The sequence below is a fragment of the Nothoprocta perdicaria genome, unplaced genomic scaffold, assembly GCF_003342845.1.
Source record: "Nothoprocta perdicaria isolate Ctin4 unplaced genomic scaffold, notPer1 scaffold_47, whole genome shotgun sequence".
NCBI lineage: Eukaryota > Metazoa > Chordata > Aves > Tinamiformes > Tinamidae > Nothoprocta > Nothoprocta perdicaria.
This window is the reverse complement of record NW_020455721.1, coordinates 859,539-877,472: the sequence shown is the minus strand read 5'-3', so window position 1 is coordinate 877,472 and position 17,934 is coordinate 859,539. Positions and strand designations below refer to the sequence as shown.

General features: G+C 46.6%; 1 protein-coding gene across 1 annotated transcript in view; it reads right to left on the bottom strand.

Moving 5' to 3' along the window:
• Nucleotides 1-5,152: 5,152 nt before the first annotated feature.
• The window catches only part of PHACTR1 (phosphatase and actin regulator 1), a 287,592-nt gene continuing 274,810 nt past the window's right edge, over nt 5,153-17,934 (bottom strand). The window contains exons 14-16 of the mRNA XM_026047024.1: nt 13,198-13,338; nt 10,591-10,667; nt 5,153-8,757 (exon numbers count right to left, since the gene is read on the bottom strand). Of these exons, the coding sequence (XP_025902809.1) occupies nt 8,742-8,757; nt 10,591-10,667; nt 13,198-13,338 (234 nt within the window). The 3' untranslated portion in view covers nt 5,153-8,741. The remainder of the gene's footprint in view (nt 8,758-10,590; nt 10,668-13,197; nt 13,339-17,934) is intronic.

The following is a 17,934-nucleotide window of genomic DNA, read 5'->3' as shown; positions in this document are numbered from 1 at the left end:
GGGCAGTAAGTATAACTCTCAAAATCCTTAAGAAGTATTTTCTTCCTACCTGTCCACCAGCCCTCTCTGTCTGTGGAAGATGCTGTAAGAAGATGGATGGATTCAGTTCATAGTTGAGGTCAACTTGAATACTAGTATTTGCAAACCGTGAGAAGGGTTCTCCCATCTCCCAAGTGTGTAGTCATTGCTAAAATTGTAGGGTTTATCGCAGGAGGAGTCTCTGGGATGACTGGGTGTTTGGACACTGGATGCACTGAGGAATTACTATTTGGAAATAAAATTGTTACCTCTGTTTCTGAAATAGGCACCTCAGCCACCTGCAGAACTTGCAGCCTTCCCCTTTTGTGTAATGGGAAAATGAATGTGGCCAGGGAGTCCTCATCTCCCCTGGATTCTTGTACACATAAGGACGATGCCCCTTTTCACAATCACGCATCTTTCTGAGAATGCCCATCTTTGTGGCTGAGCTGTGGCCATGCTAGCAGCAAACAGCATCGAGAGGCCTCCGTGTTGGCTGCTCGCTGTCGGCTCTCAGCTGCAGCCGGCTCCCCAGAGTGCCGCTCCGGCAGCGGCGCAGGGACACGGGGGAGAGCGAGCCTTGTGGCGCCCCGCACTGCCAGGCAAGGCCTGCGGCGAAGAGGAGAGCTGCGAGGAATTGGAGTTGCCTTGAAATACCGACTTGATGATGAACTCGCAAATTCACGTGATTTTTGCTTTTAAAAAGTTATACTTTGGGCTGTGGAATAGCTGATGTTGACACAGGGCTGCTCTCTCAACCTCGCTACATAGAGTCCTGAAGGCTGGCACAACAGCAGAGGTGTCAGGCGGAGCTGCTGCTACCCCAGCCTGCAGCAGCTGCTACACACAGTCTGTCAGAGCCCTTTGGCAGCACCCAGCAAGCCACGAGGGTGCGGGTGGAGTGTCAGTCAGGGAGCGAGTTCGCCCCTGATCCTACTGTGGCCTCGACAGAATGATGGTTTCTCTCTCTCTCTCTTTTCTATTTCCCCTCTAAGCTTTGTGGTCAATCTGCTATCACTCTTGAGACATTCCGGCTGCAGTCACGAAGCAAAAGGTGATTTGTGAGGATCCCTGCCCCGATATCTTGCCCCAGGCCTTGAGGTCGGGTTCCTCACAGCGCTGCTTCAGTACAAAACAAAGCTAGTCAGCACGAGGAAGAGGCGCTCTTGGTCAGTGACCCCGAGGAGGTGACCAAGGGGTCGCTCCCCTGCAGGAGCCACGTGAAGGTTGGCAGGTTCGAGAGCACAGCCCTGGACCAAAGCCAGAGGAGCTGTTAGGGCCAGGCTCTTCACAGAGGTGCATGGTGGGCAAAGGGCCTAAGCTGAAATTAAAGATTCAGCCTGGGTTTAGGGAAACCCCTTTTCCCTCAAGACAGCCAAACGTGGAAGAGGTTGTCCACAGAGGCTGTGCTGCAGTCTCTTCCTTGGAGCTTTTCGAGACCTGACGAGATACGGCTCTTGGCAAGCTGGTGTGGCCCATAACTGGTCCTGCTTTGAGCAGGATGTTGGGGTGGAGATCTGCCCATGTCCCTTGAACCCTGAATTGCCCTATAACCCTCTCCTAAATGCTATAATGTGACCGCTGTCGAGTGCGAAGGCTTTCAGTGGACAGAGTAAGTAGAGCAGTAAGTACAGTACCTTCTGTTCTCACACCTTGCGTAGACCAGTGAAGTTTCCATAAAAACGTGCCACCTAGTTGTGGCCGACTCGGCGAGATGCTTGCTGCCGGGTATGTGCATTGCCTCTCGGGGGAAAATCTTTCCACCTGCCCAGCTTAAACGCAAGAAGACAAGCTATGGGTCCCATATTTGAGCCTTTACACCTAATAGTTAAAAAATCCCTCCCAACCCAGCACTGCTGCTGACATCGAGGCCACGTTTGGTAGATGCCTCTGGGGCTCAGGATCAGTAGCTTTCGCGTGAGGAGCTTTCACCATGTGGGGACTGGGCAGTGCCAGGTAGTGCCATTGCCTCCAGCCCCACCAGTTAGTTCCCCAGTCTCAGCTTCACTGAGGGTGCCAAACCACCTTCTTTTCCTTTTCTTCAATCCCTAAAAGCCTTTCTTGAGCAGCAGATGGGTTCCAGGGCTATCCTGGCAGGCAAAGATGCTCTCTGCCCATGAGCTACAGTCATTCCACATGAACATCTCAGTGTCTGTGGGATGGAGACACATGCGGTCCCATTTAAATGTCAGCTGGAATTCAGCTGCAGCTTCTCCAGTTTGCAGTGAAAGGAAGGAGAAGGAGTGTTTCCTTGAGTGAACACATTATTTTTACTTGGCCAGACTCATTAGCTATTTGATTTTCCTCTGTGCTGAAGGAAAGGAGCTCTCCCGGAGAACACTTAATGGTTTAGCTCTGTTCTTCTTTCACTGACCTGATAAAAGGCAACTGCATTTTATCTTAATGAATCTGTTTCCAGCCTTTCGTTGTGGATTTATGAGGGACACAGTTTGTGCAGAAGACTGACTGATATGAATTCCCCAACGCCTGAGATGATGAGTCTGCCCGCCCACACGCTCAGTTAGGTTTTGATGATGCCAGCTTAGCTGGATATAATGCCCTAGCTCCGAGACCTGCCCTGGGGAGAGCAGGAGAGAAGCAAGAAATGGGAATATTCATAGCTCTGCCACACGCCAAGGAGCACGACTAGGTTCAGCAGCAGCATGAGGTCCAGGTTGTCTTGAAAGGCCAAACTGAGACCACAGCTTGGGAAGCCAAGAGAGTGAACTGCCCCCTCTCCACACTCCAAAGAAAAGGAAACTTCTCAGGCTATGAAAACATGAAAAAATAATCTTAACTTGGACCAGTTGTCCCCTCAAGCAGTACTTTTTCTCCAGAGCGGTTCTGGATGCTGCAACATCTGCCCTCTCTTGCCACGTGCAGCAGCTCTCGCCCTGCTGAAGACCAGACGTGTGATGGGAAGAAAAATACTGGCAGATGCCAGTGGAGGCTGTTTGAGAAATGGCAAGTGGTTTGCGCTCTAATAAGGACCTTCAGAGTATGGAAAGAAAAACGGCAGCATTGTGAGAAAAGGGGCTGGGAGAGGGGATCTCCAGGGCTGCTGCAAGTAGTGGTGACAGGGAGCAGGTCACGGATCATCACACCGGCATGTCCCATCCTGGTGAGTGCAGTCCGTGCCTTCCTACAGGCACAACTTTTCCTGAAGCAGCTGCGAGCAGCTGCTAGTGGCAGCACAAACGCAGTTTCTGAGCTGGTCACCAGGGGCTGCCTGTTCCACGGAGAACTGGTATTTCTCCACTCGCCTCTCCCGTTTCTGCCTAAAGATGCCATCAGATTGCAGGGTGATCGCCAGCAGTTGCATGGATGTTCCTGGGGACACCTGCTTCCCTTCTCCTAAGCCAGTTCTGAGAAGTGCTTCTGCTTAAAGAAACAAAAACAAACCCCCAAACTCAGGTGGGCACCCTTGTGTAGGGATCTCTGTGCACAAGGCAGAAAATGCCCAGTAACCACAGTGTTATGAACGTATTCCAAGTCCTTCAACTAGGCCAGCAATGAAAAGCAGCTGAATTTGCTCAGCCCTTTTGCCTCCCCTTCGTGCGGAGCTGCTTGCCCCGGCTCACTGCAGCGAGGTGCTACGGGCCAACAGTTTCTGGGACATCGGAATTTTTGCATCGTGAATTATGGGGAATAAACAGCCCGAGAACAGTTGAGGGTTGCACGGTTTGAAGGCACGTGCTTGCTCTGGCAGAGGGAGCTTCTCCCCTCCCACCTCCCCTGCTCACTGAGCAGAGGCTGCAGCTCGCACCGCTCCAACGCGCTGCAGGAAAGAGGAGGACGGTGACAGGAGAGGAGCTGAGCTCAGCTGTGGCCACTGCAGGCACCAGCTGTGGCCCCGGAGCCGCAGGGGCGCGGGGACCTTCGGCGAAGACCTTCTGTGACAGCATCAGGCACTGGGACAGAGGGTAATAAAATACACAGGCACAGGAAAGATTTCTCTTTTTTAAGGATTTTTTTTTTTAAGAAACTGCATACATCAAAGACAAACAATAATTTAAATACCATGCAGTTTCAGTATGTACAAAAACTAGGACATAGAGATCCAGTTTAATTTCTTTCTAGTTATTTACAGGGTTTTCATACAGCCATAATCTGTTAAATTACAATACTGGAAGAGCACATGATTGACAGTCACCACACTCACTCCTATACAAAGACAACCTATATACATATACTTGGATATCAACTGGAAAATGCAACTGGTGCTGGAGTACCTGGGACACATGGGAAAGCAGGTAACCTGCCCGCCACCTCCTCTTTGCTTACAGAAGCTGTTCCAAGCTCGAGCAGACTGAACACCTGGAAAAAAAAATCATTTGTCTCCCCCTTTGCTTGCCTGATTTTTACTAGCCTAGTCGTCTCCCATGGCTATTTATACACGGTGATTTATTTTATTTGCAGGCACATTGGGGAGCCCCTGTTCGCACATGACTGCGGGTCTCCTCCTCACCCGCCTTCTGCGGGCGCCAGCCTCTGCTGGGCACGTTGGAAGTGCTTTCACCCCGTCGCCTTGAGGGGTTCCCTCTGGAGAGACGGCACTGTCGGAATAACGAACGGTGAGTTTGGTGACTGGTCACAGTGACAAGCAAGTGCTGTGGTTACGCGTAAGCCTGGGGCTGAAATACGTTCCTGTAACGGGCTCACTACCTAGTTCCAGTGACCATAAAGTGATTAAAAAAAAAGAAAAAAAAAAAGAAGAAAAAAGGCCATTATATTCTTTTTCTCCCTCTTCTCTTCCAATAATGCCTAGAGAGTGCACTAGAAATTGCATATATGCAAATGCCAACTTAAGCCCTGTCCCAGAGAACGTGCAGCCTAAAGGACTTTTTGACCTGCAAGTGCATAACCAGCATGGGGAAAGGCCACGGTGCTGACCTCCTAAATATGTCACCAGGTCCTGTCACCCACTCCGGGCAAGGGTGTGGGTGGGATGAAGCTGCCACCATCACATTACCCTTAGCATCGCTTTTGGCGACCAAGAAGAACTTTGGGCTAGAAGTTCTGCACTTGCTTTTCCAATTTCTTTTTTCTTGCCAGTCAGCTTCCACCTCATCTTCCCATAAGCTGAAGAAAAAATGTCACATTATTTGCACATTTTAAGAACAAAGAGCACATCAGGATTCAGTAGATATTGGTTATAACCTTTTTCTTCCTTGACTTTGGTACATTACCCTCTCTGCTGTCAGCCCCGATGGTCACTTACTGGAACAACAATTTGTGTTGAGTGCTGGTTTCCCATTCTCTAAAACTGATGCAACTTCTTTATTACAGCTATTAGTCTCTCCCAACTATGAACGAGGCTCCTTGCTGGTGTCTCCAGCAGGAATGTCATCATCATCTCTATTTCCTTCACACAGCCCAGGCTGATGGGAGTGTGGAGCAGGCGAGAAATCTTCTTTTTACCCCCAATGGACTCACAGCTACTCTGTGACCATGGAGATGGCTGTTACAGCTGAGAAGTGAAGCTGCAGTGCTCAGAAAATAGATCAAAATAAAAAAGACTGGCCGCTCTCAGCTTCCCATGAACGCCAAAGGAGCTGACCACACAAGCTGGGGACACAGGGCAATCGCCAGGCACTGAAGGCTTGTTACACCTGCAAAGGATGCCTTGCCAAAGGATACATTTGCAGAATACCCAAACCCGTTGAATCCCTAAATGAAGTGCCAGTCATGCTTGTCAAAGCATCAAACACTTTGTATGGCTTCTTTCTCCTCCCCTGTCCCCCTTTTTGGTGACAAGTTTGCAGCTCAGGAGGAATATGGCAGGTTCTTCCACTGTGTCCCGGCGTCTGCTCAGACAGTTAGGAGTTAGCATCATTTAAAAAAATAAATAGATAAACTCAAACGTGGCCACACAGCTGCCAGGTGGGTGGCACGTGCCCTGAGGTGGCCAGTGGCCAGGGACTGGCGACTTGCCATGAGGCTGTCGGGGACCATCCCTGGGCCCATCCAGCCCATGGCTGGGTGGCTGGGGACGTCCTTGTGGCTCACACGTGGGGCTGGGCTGTCACGCACCTCAACCCTGCGCTGAAGGGGCTTATTTGGGCTAGCAGGCCGGGGGCATGGGCACCTCCAAGGTCCATGCCCACAAGGGACAAGTGACGCTGGCCATGGGTCCCCAGTAGCATCGGTACGGATGACTCCATGACAACAGCCTATTCTGCCTCCTGCTTCTTCATTTGAGCCACAACGCCCAAGTCTCCCTGGTTCCACCAGGTTTCTGCCCCTTGCTCCCTGTCCCGTAGAGCTAGCTGCCGCTCAGCACAGCTGTGGCACCGAGCCCTTTCCTGGTGCCAAGAGCTTTGCTTCCCCTTTGCAGAGCTGTACATGCAGTCTTGTCATGTGGGCAAGTGTATGTGAATGAATTTAAACACACCAAGCCCAGGCTTTGGGCGAAATCACCCCCAAAACAGCATATTTGTGACTAGTCAGTGCTCTGGCCTTGTTGCACTGACCTGGTAACATTTCATATTAAAAGCTTCCACTGCTGATGGACTTACAGCTAAAGCAGTTGTGAGCTGGTGATACAGGGATCATACTGAGTATGTCTGGCTGGCCATCATTACCTGGTGTGGAAGAGCAGCATCTCAGAGGCACTGCCTTAAAAGGAGGCACCAGAAACCAGCTGGTTTTCACTGTCCTTTGCAGCACCTTCCATTCTACCACGGCCAAGTGCTGCTTAACAGCTGAGACTCGGTAGTGCTGCACGGATGGCCACGGACGAAGAGGAATCACCTTCACTCGTCTCCAGCGGAGTGCAAGCCTGCGAGGTGCTGAGAGCTGCTAAGCCTACACAGGGTCAGCAAACCTCACCTCCAACGCCCTTTGGGCAAGCCGAACGCGGGAGCAACTCCACGCGCTACCCACAGGTCCTCTTCCTTTCCTCCCACAAGCAGAGGATGAGCCCGAGGCCCGAGGAGAAGCAGGAGCGCTTGGCACTGTGCGGAGTTGGCCACAAAATTGTCACCTGCGAGCAGCCCCCTGGCCCGCGATCAGTAAAGGACAACTTTAGCACTGGGGGAGGTAGAGCGGGAGCGCAGAAGAGTGGATAGATACATGGAAGACACTGAGAAAGGAAAGAATAATAAAATAATAACAGAAATAACAATACTGTAGTAAAAAACTTTGGCCTCTCTGTTCGAACTTTCAAAGCAAAATAGCTGTTATGGAAGAAAAAAGGTATCCTGAAGTCAAAATCTGGAATTTCTTACAGTAATGTTGCTACAGTGCTTTGGAGCATTGATCCAAAACATGGCATAATAGTTTCTTATAAGTGCTGGAAAGGAATCCTAGACAACGTTTGCTAGAGCTTGCTGGCATTATACTAGTTAAGGACTTGCTTCTGGAAGGTCCTGGCCTAAGTTCAGAAATGCACTTTTATGTATTCAGCTTCAACTAAGCGTGTGAGACATGTTGTGAATTCAGTGAGATTGCTTGCATGCTTACTCAGTGTTAAGCACACACTTAAGTTGGCAGCTAAATCAGGCCCAGAGTGACCAGCTCTCTGAGTCCTACTAGGTCAGTTTGTGTGTTAAACCATGGTAATAAAAATAAATTAAATCAAAACAACACCCCTGGATTTCTGTCCTTATGCCTCAGCTGTAGATACCAGTGTCAAGTCTCACCATCCATAGCAATGTGCAACAGCCTCTTCTTGTTGGGCCAGAAAGCACAATCTTCTATGCTCAAATTGAGAATAAGGGTTTTTTTTTTTTTTTTTTCTTAGTGTGAGTCTAGTATCAGTTCTTTATACACCTGATAGAGAGAGGATGAATGTCCCTAGTTGAGCCCCCAGTTCCTCATGTCACGTACTCTCTGCAAAGCGGGTGGGAATCCAAGCTTGTCTAGCTGCAGGGTGCGCGTTGGCCCTCATACAGTCACGAGGCTCGGGCATAAAACAAACGACGAGCTGAGGGAATGCCATGCAGTGACCATGAAGAGATGCTTTTGCTTGTTGTCAACATTCCTGCCACGTACTGCTGATGGGTTCATAACTGGCCTACGTTGGAAAGAGATGAAAAATAATCAGTTGCTAGAACTGAAGAAGCCTTCAGTAAGGAGTCCTGTTCTTTTGAGGTGATGCCATTTACTTCTTGGAAGCCAAGCAGTGCCGAAGAGCCGGCTGTAAGCTTCTCCGGGGAAAGCAGATGCCTTTCTAGTCAGAGGATGTTCACAGATGGGCTGGTCTGCAGGGTGGTTCTGCTCCTCTGCCGTCCCCACACGGACGGAGCTCGCGGACCGAGAGGAGTGTTTGGTGTAAGAAGTGCTGCGGGTCCCTTGGAGGCTTCACCCAGCCAAGCGATTCCCTTAACACCATCCCATGGCTCTCCAGAGCTGATGACAGAGGCTCGTCAGGATGAAGGATGCCTGAAGATGAAATGGATGCACCACCAGCTGGGCTGGAACACGTACGGCAAATCCACATGCCAGGAAAGTCTTATACATAGATGCCAAGTCTTGGCATGGTTCCCACCAGGGGTATTTTCTGTTACTGAAGCTTGAATCAGCAGGTCTGATGATGCTGCAGTACCTATCACATGTAAATACAATTTTCTTCTTTTTTTTTTAAATTATTTGTTACTCTTTTTTAAAAAGGCAGTTCAGAAGATTTACACTACGTAACAGGGAAGTGAATAATACCAGCACTTATGGTTCCTTTTAGTTATGTTTTGAAGACGGCATAGTAGTCAGGTAGAGTTCAACTGCTACGGTCTATGAAACCTGAAAGCCAAAAACCAAAACAAAACAAAAAAGCCAGAAATTGTGAAATTGTGATGAAGAGAGAACATCCTCATACGTATATTGTATACGAAAGGACCAGGCAATTAACTGCTGCAGTGACAACCCTGGGCAGCAGCCATGCTGCGTGTGCACCACGTGTCTCGAGGCCTGCTTGGGTCACTGGTGCAGAGGTGTTTTTTTACACTTTGATTTTTCACTTCATCATGAATTAATTAACCTAACCCACTAGTAGAGCAACACTTTCTTTGCTCGGCTCATGTCACTGCCTAATGGCACGAATAGCTCATTACCTTGCTAATGATTTTATAATGGTGATTTATCTAAGTGTGTTTAAGGGAATTGCTCAATTTTATTTAAATGTGATTTCCCCTGAGGCCCAGTTGTCTCACCAGTAAGTGCTGCTGAACTTCAGACAAGCCCTTATTCCTATCCCATTAAACCAGCCCCAGCTCTGAGCGTGTCTGGCCAAGGCCTGAGTGAGACAACGACGCTTGCTGGCTTTCAAATGGCCAAGGAGTGAACCCCAGAAACTGCCTGCTCATCCCAACAGTAGAAGACAAACAAAATCCTGCCCACAAACTTGCAAAAGCCAAACAGCTGGACAGACTTCCTTGAAAACTAAAGCGGACTTCATTTCTGTGGGATACTGAATGCCTTGTGGACCTCAACTCCTTTCAGCAAAACCCTTTAAAACTGCCAAGGTCTTTCCTAGGCTAGTCAGCAATGCCTTCCTACTGGAGGATGGACTTTTGGGAGCCAAATATCCTTCCTGGTGCCACTTACTGGAGTCCACTGAACAAGGCCCACTGAACACCCTAAAGCTTTGTCCAGACCACAAGGCTCAAGAGCAGCCCTCTTGTCTCCAGCTGCACTCCACTGTTACAAAGCCCAGTGAAACCCCAAGGAAACCAGGAAATAGAAAGCTGATCATTTCTGCAGGGGAGTACATGCATAATACATGCAGTTAATGCAATTACTCATTTATATACGTAAAAATCCCTTAATACAAATTTAATTTTGCCTAAAGCTTTTCTGTATTTTTCTTAAAAGTATTAACTGCATTTTTTATGTGCACATATCTGTTGAATGTATAAATGCAAGGGCAACTCCAGCTTTGCACAAGATCTAACCCCCTTTTGTCTTGAATACCTAAAACTTGATTTTAGTGTGTAACAATGAAAGCGAGCTAATGTTGATTTGCAGAGGTCTGGCTTCAGCTGAAATTCCAGGAATTCAGCTCATCTCAGGCTTAAAGCCAGATCAGATTCAGCACACACTGCACCACGGGGAGGTGACCTGACCTCTCAGTGGGCTCAGACCTCACGCTGCCAGTTAGTTTGGGGCCTGGGATAATTCAGCCTTAATCTTTTTAACCAAAAATGCCTAAGAGTATAAAATAGTCTCTCTCTCCATATTGCTGATCTTGCTATTTCACCACTGCATTGCCTATGGCAAGACTTGGAGTACAGGGCTGAGTAATCCATGCATAGCAAGTGTGTAAAATGAAACAGCTGTGTATTCAGCATCTTCTCATTTGAGCACAGTTACACCTCACTCCGTAGTTGCTCTAGAAGGAGAGTTTCCTGCCTTCCAAAAAACTAAAAGGAGGCTGTACTTTAATGAAGAGACTTTTGTGTACAATCAGCTAATGGCAGTATGAGTTTGTCTGGGTGAGCTTTTATTTACAGCCTGTAATTCCAAATGTTGTCTACAGCCAGTAGGGTGTTCGGTGGGTGTTTGAGAAATGCCCCTGGGATTTTTTTGGAAAACAACAGTATTCATTGCTAGACTTAAAAATTAATCTCAACTTACCTTGTTAGATGCCTACTTAATTCATGAACTTCCATTTCAGTGCTTTTAAATTCATTAAGTTCTTTTCGAATGGCTGCCTGCAAAGGACAAATGAACTCATAAATGTATAAATGAGCGAGATCAAAGTAAGTTCACTTTGTTCTACAAACAGTATATTATAAGTGAAGAAATCTTACATAACATTATCAAAGAGAGAGAAAAGCATATAAAAGGCTTTTAAATGGGAAAAGCAAAAGAGATAAATATGTTCTAAATCACATAAAAAGGAGAGATAAATGCTTCACTGGAATACATCAATTTGAAAACGTATCGTAGACAACACAGATAGGAAACTCAATTCTGGCTCATTATGTAAACACTTTCATGTACAAAATTCAAATTAGCATATGTATGAGGAAAAGAAATATGCAACTGAGATTCTTGAAGGGAGCCTTCTCTTTTGGAGCTGAACTGCGAGTCAGCTTGGCCTGGGTCTCACCAAAGTCTCTTATTTGTGATGTCTCCTGCCTTCACGTGGGTTTCCCAGGGTGAAATTATCTAAAAGGAGCTGAGCTGCCTTGCCAGCTCACTGGCCATGGCAGAGGGAGATCTGGCTCCCCAGGTGCTGGTCTTCACCCCGGCAGGACAGCCAGGTATCCATGGCCTTTGCAGAGGGGCTCTTGGAGGGACTCAGCTGCTTGTGGGAGAGGGTGCTGAGCAAACTGGCCCAAGCCCACATCAGCTTAATTTTTTGCAGACTGTGCTATTTGTGGAGTGCAAGTTGGCCTTGTGGCATCATAGGGCAAACCTAAGCAAGGCGGCTGCTGCGGCCAAATGCTCCCGTGGATCCAGGCTCTTTCCCTGGACTGCTGAACCCCTCTGCTCACAGAGGTGGCTACTCCAGACAGCATCACTGGTGTCTGGCAGGAATTCATCTCCATTTAAGGAATCTGAAGTAGTCTAAGGAGCATCAGCCACAAAAGAGCACTTTGGCAGCAGTCAGTGATGCAGCCACGAGCTGCCTGACAGGCCATACATGATATATTTTGAATGTGAGCTGTAGAAAAGGCCCTTTGTACTCCTCCTATATGACTTTGTTCCTTTCTATTTACTTAAGAAACACCACCCCAGCTCCGTTTCCATCTATCAGGGCAGAGAGATGGTTATGCAGCAAGTCAAGGGCCCACCTTCAGCAGAGCAATTTGCTGCTTAGGGGGCTGTGACGGAGGTGGCACGGGCTGCTGGCTCCCGCAGCACCCGCCGTCTCTTGCCCCCCTGCCCCTCTGGTGTGTCAGTGAGTTTTAATGCACCCTCTTGATTCATTCCTCTTAACGGGCAACCTCGGTAAAGGGGAAGTCAGATTGAACCCAATCCCCTGCATCCAGCACACAGAGTAAGATTTACTGACAAACCCGAAAGCCCATTACTAAAATCAAGTTTCATAATGAATCTAGTCAGTGCTCATCGATGGAGACAGTTATTGAATCAGAATTTGGGGAGAAAATAATCTTTTAAAGGGCGTTGCCGCTCTGTCAGGCATTTCTGGGTTGATATCAGTTTGTTTAGCTATGTTTCCTAACAGTGGATGTACTGATGTGCGGAAGCAGGTGATCTGAACAGCAAAAATCAGAATATTGCCACATGACTCTGGCCTGCAAAGGGATACATCTGCTTCCTTATGCACAGAAGGAGCATTAATATTATTATTCTTCTACTTTTCTGAGAAAAGGTTCATATGGAGACCTTTAAGCTTTTTGCTCTGTTTCTTGACCTTGCAAACGTATTATAAAAAAAAGGAAAGGCAACATCAAAGTACTTTCCCTTAACACTGAATGCTTTACTAGACTGTTTTTAATAGTGGTACTTAACACTTGTCCTTTTCACAGACTGAGGATGAGACAGAATCTCTCTGGACACAAAATATTATGCATTCCCAGAAGAAGTCTCTCCATACCCTCAATTTTAGAGAGGGATCTCTCAAAGACCGCAGAACTGATGGAACATTTAGTTCCTCTCTCATCTACCAAATGGGAGAAAATAACTGATCGATTGGTTAGGTCACTTGATTAAGATTTTGTCCAACGTAGTGAGGTAAAATGGGAATTTAACTCAATATATTATGCTCTGGGGATGGCTCAGGAAGGTTTTAATTTTTTCATATCAGTTCACATTACATTTGCACATGCAGAAAGCGATATGCAGTCCAGCAAGAAAGCAGAGCAGAACCTCCCTGAAGTATCAACAAAGTTTCAGCTTCTTCTTAAGGCACCATTGAGTCCCTGGAGATGTGATTTATATTATTGGGCAGGGATTTAACCTCTTTGCCACCAACGCCCTTACCACAGATGCTACTTGGTGAGAGAACAGAAGGTCCCACTGGTGCTCAAACAGCAGAGCACTTGCCACCAAGGATGCAACTTGTCTCCATCTACAGATTTGATTTTAAAGGTTAAAATACTCTGCTGAATGAGATGATAGAAAACGTGAGTGAGGAATGACTCTGAGCGATCCTGCCTCCCTCTGAACGAGGGTCGAACCCTCCTATCTCGATACTGCGGAGAAGTGAGCTGGCTGGAGGGGGACGGAGGTGCCCGGGCCAGCTGGCGAGCTGCTTTGAGAGCTGCTTACTTTGTCGGCGGCTGTGAGTCGCGTCCAGGGCTTGTCCGCCCTCCTGTCGTAGTCCTGCGCGTCCGCGACCTCCACGTAGTCGCTGAAGCGGATCAGGATCTTCCTCTCACGCAGCTCTTCTACCGTGGGCCTTTGACTCAGCTGTGAGCGTGGGAAAGGAGGGGGAAAGGCTTTCAGAAGTCCGTTTTTAACTCACAAGGTGCTGACAGAGGACTTATTTTATCACAACCTTCAAAATAATAACAAGAGGGCTCAGACGTTGTTGGTACCATTGAGTTTTATGACTTTTCATAGTCTTGCTGACTGGATGATAACCTGCTGTTTGCCATAGCACCCCGTATATCTTTCAGACTTGCTACCAGAGCGGCAAACTACTGCTTGGGAAGCGGCTGTGGCTGGAAACTCCAATCCCAGGCTGTGGTTGATAAATTAGATGCAAGGCAAGTAAATCTTCTAGAGCACAGATATCCCAGGAAGAGAGATGGACCTCAACACAACTTAAGGTACCTACGCAGGGTGTATTCCCCACAGCTTGAGTTGCTGAGTGTGTTTTAGAGCTTCCTGGAAAGAGTAAGGCACATGCACCAGGCAAACCCTATCCTGAACTATGTGCAAAGGGTAGCAAACATTTCTTACCATTCTGATAATCTGCAGACTTGTCCTTACTTCCAGAAAAGGCAGGCACGATGATGACTATTGCTCATTGAACTTTCCACTCTATGCTGCAGCTCAATTTTATGTCATGACATATTTGCATTTTAACAGTTTACATTGCATATTATAAGCTCCCCCAAAAAAAGAAAAAAAAAAAAGCAAAGGTGGATTGTCGCTTGTCAAGAAAACATATCCATTGTTCCAAAGTATTTCTTCCAAATTCCTTAGCAGAAGAAGCAGTCACAGTTAAAAATCTCTCAAATTAGAAACATAATAGTGTGCTAGTAGTCCTGCTAACACACCCCTGTTACCTAGCTAATGACAGACAGCGGGTTTCGGGGATCTCTTCCCCTTAGATGCTCAGAGGAATTACATGACTGTTTCTGAAGAAAGTGCTATATGTGTGTTTGTGCATGTGGATGGATGCTAGTGGCAAAGGTTTGTGCAAATCCTTCAGTAGAATGAAATATTTACAGTCTTTACACACTTGGGAAAATACTCCTGCCCCACTAGCAATTAACCAGCCAGCATATCATGCTATTCCTATTCATTAGGAAAAGCAGAATGTGTGTGAAGTGTCGACATGCAAAACGTTTCAGTGCTAAAGGCGTGTTTTGCACTACTCTACTCTTGTGATGAGTGAAAGATCTCAACATTTCATAAAATGCTTGAGACTATTTTCTGCAAAAGTATTTAGCATCTTGGATCCTGAAGGGCAAATCTGCCCTCCTCACTTATCCCTTCATTTCCTCTCCTGGAGAGAATTAAGATACAAAACAGCCAGGACGCTAAGCACAGGATGACAAATTAGTTAGGCCAGAGGAAAGAGAAGTGACTCCTTGAAAACCCACCTTTCTACAGCATTTGTGTGTACAAGAACGCTCCGCCTCCCCATTCTGCACCTGGATTTAAATCCCTGTGTGGTTGTTCTTAGCACGGATGGTTGCCTCTCGTTTTCCTTTTAAAAACCACGGTTGTACCAGAGGCAGCAGTGGGGCTGCTTTCCTGCTACTGGAAGTCCTGATCACTCACTCAGAAAATGATCCAGGCACCTCGTCTGAAGAGCGAGTGCAGGAAAGCCAGCCTAGGAGGTGTTCGGGAGGACAGGGAGAGTTCAGGAGCACTTCCCACTGCTCTGGGCTGCAGCTGTGCCCTGGGGCACGTGCGGAAGGGAGAGACCATGGAGGGAAAGTGTAAGGCGCAGCACAACTCTACAGTCTGCTGACTAACGCCCTTGCCTAGGAGAGCAGCCACATCCAAGTTCCGCAGTTCTTGTGTCATCTCCAGCGCCAATTCAAGGCAAACTGCAGCTTTTAACAGGGGAAAAAAAGTGTTTTGAAAAAGAACACCTTAGAACCTTTGAAAAGTCTCAGGACGAGGTAGCTTTCTCCCTTCCACATTCTTCTGTGAGAGATATGAAATTTCATGGGGTGAGCTTGAGCTTGCACATGGTTCAGTCATGTAACAGTTACAACTTTCCTCTTACTACTTGAGTTGCCTCCTCCACCTGCACCTCTCATACCTAAGTAGTTATCTGCAGGCCAAACATACACTACAATTAATAGATGGGCTTTGGGAAAAAAAAAGTGAAAAACAAACTTAGCATGTTTCAAGTGTTACCACAGTTATGCTATACAGAAGTCTTATTTCTGCTGCTCAAGTCATCTTAAATGTGATTTTGAAGTCCTAGTTTTTTCTAAGAACTCTAGAAATAGAAGAAAGAAGCATCAGAAGATTTTTTAGTCTTCATTCAATATTATTCAGACAGAATAGCTGAAATTTTTCTTCTGATTTTTATTTTAAGTCTAAGCCTTGCTATGGGAACAGAGTCTTTGTTCTGAAATAATAATCATTAGGACTACAGCCAAGATTTTCAAAGCTAAAGTTGTCACTGTCCTTATTTGCATCAGCTTTATTTATTTATTTATTTATTTATTTATTTATTTATTTTTCAACAGTATGAATTAAGGGTGAATCACCAAAATTATCTGTACATTTCTCAGCTTTTACTGGTTTAAGCCTGAGCCTAGATGCTATTTCATATTAGGATGGAAATTCTTCTTTTTTTCTTTAATGAAGTACTCTTTACATAGGATATGATGACATGAACAAAATATGAAATACTTTTAATTAAACTCTGTGCTTCTAAATGGCTACAAGGGAAACGGGAAGAGAAGTTTTAAAAAATGATCGACTCAATTTCACAGCTTCTGTCAGCTCCTGACCTCAGCTGGCTTTTGTGCTTGTGCAGCGCCTCCAGCCTAAAAGTGATGAGCAAGATTTTCCAAAGGAGATGGCAGCAGTGACTTTTGATGCACTACATCCTGCCGTGCCAGGATGATGTCTAGAGAGTGTTGGGAACGCAAGAGCACCGAGAGCTCTTGCTGTGGGACTTGTGACAGGAGAGGGACGGCACTGGTGGCCCTGCTAGTACCTTAATACTGCAGTGAAGTCTCCGACAGGTGATTTGCCTTCCTTGCTGTTGTGGGTCCAGGTTAGAATCAGAGAACACTGTAAATGCTCAGGGCTATATGATGACCTGGGAGATCTGAGACGAGTTCTCCCATTCGCAAATTCACACGCAAAATTAGTTTGCGTTGCCAGCACGTTTTACAACACTGAAAACCACGGCATCCCTTTCTGTGCAGGTTGACTGCTTCAGTGGGTGTAATACATGGAGCTACACACACAGAAATGTCAAAGGCATAAGCACATGGTGAAACTTTCACATCAATGTGCATTTTTCATTGTTAGGTGACCATTGTTAGGTTACCTGAGTGTGAAACAGACTAAAAGCTGTTTCTTTTCTTCCTCTGAAATCATGTAACCATTACTGCTTTTTCTTTTTTCCAGAGATCATGACTTTGCTTGATCAACGTGCAACCGGTGTCATTTCAAGTCCTCATAAGTATATGAGGATGGTGGATGTCTCCCTCCCATCGACCAGCGCTTGCTGAGAGATGGGCACTGCCTGAAGGTGACCTAGGAGGCCTGGGGCAGAGCAATAAGGGATGTATTGGCTCTCATGCCACTGCTCTAAAAGACTCCTCAAATCCACAGTTTATACCATGTAATTCTTGTATAGCCATAAATCTACATATATTTACATACATACATATACAAAATATTCACTACATTAAACCAAAGTGACGATCTGATTATAATGAATAAAATGAATAGGACAATCACGCTGAGTGGGTATTTTTTGAAATTAGCAAAAGCGACACTATTTGCCCTGCTAACAAACCGAGCGGCCTCTTTTCAGACCATTGCAGAGCCTCCTCAAGAGCGGCTAAGTACTGGCATCAGTGGGGCTGGACTGGGCAGAGCACCCCCAAAATCCTCATGACCCTGGCAGCTGGGGAGAGGGCTTTGCAGAGCCAGCTCCGTCAGCGACCCCGGCTCAGTGTTTGCTTGTGGCAAGGGCACAGCTCACCTGAGATCTCACCTTGAATTTATTTTTGTAACATGAGAGCTGCACCGTCTTGGGTCCACCTTATTTAAGGCTACACAATACTTCATGGACAACAAGTGAAAATGAGTGTTGCTTCCTCCAACAACCAGAAGGAATTGGGGACCCTTGGAGCATATGGCCAAGGGAAACTTTTGAGGACATGGTGCGGCTGCCTCACAGGCAATGGTGTTGCATGCAGGAAGGAAGGGAGATGGGGTATTAAGCTGTCCCACTGGCTTTCTGCAAATTTTGTTAGGCTTTATTGACACTGGAGATTGGAAATTGTTCAGAGGTACTTTAGGGAGGAACTTTAGGGAGAAGTTCCCTCAAAGAACAGATAGCATATGAAGAGAATTTCACTATTAAAATCTGCTGTGAATATAGACATGTTTGTGGGCATGACAAAGGGTTACTTCTGTTAGTTCCAGGGGGATATACCGATGTCTGTCTCCACTTTTTCGGGGTGTCCTTCCTTGGCATATACATTTCTGCTTGTCTTTTTGTGAAGATTTGTTAGTTGAGGGAGAAGGACAACTTTTTTGGACAGAGTTTCTCTATTATTTTAATGAAAATCAAGGCATTATCCATTTTGAAATAAATGGATTTGTAGTAGTATAAAAGCAGTGTAA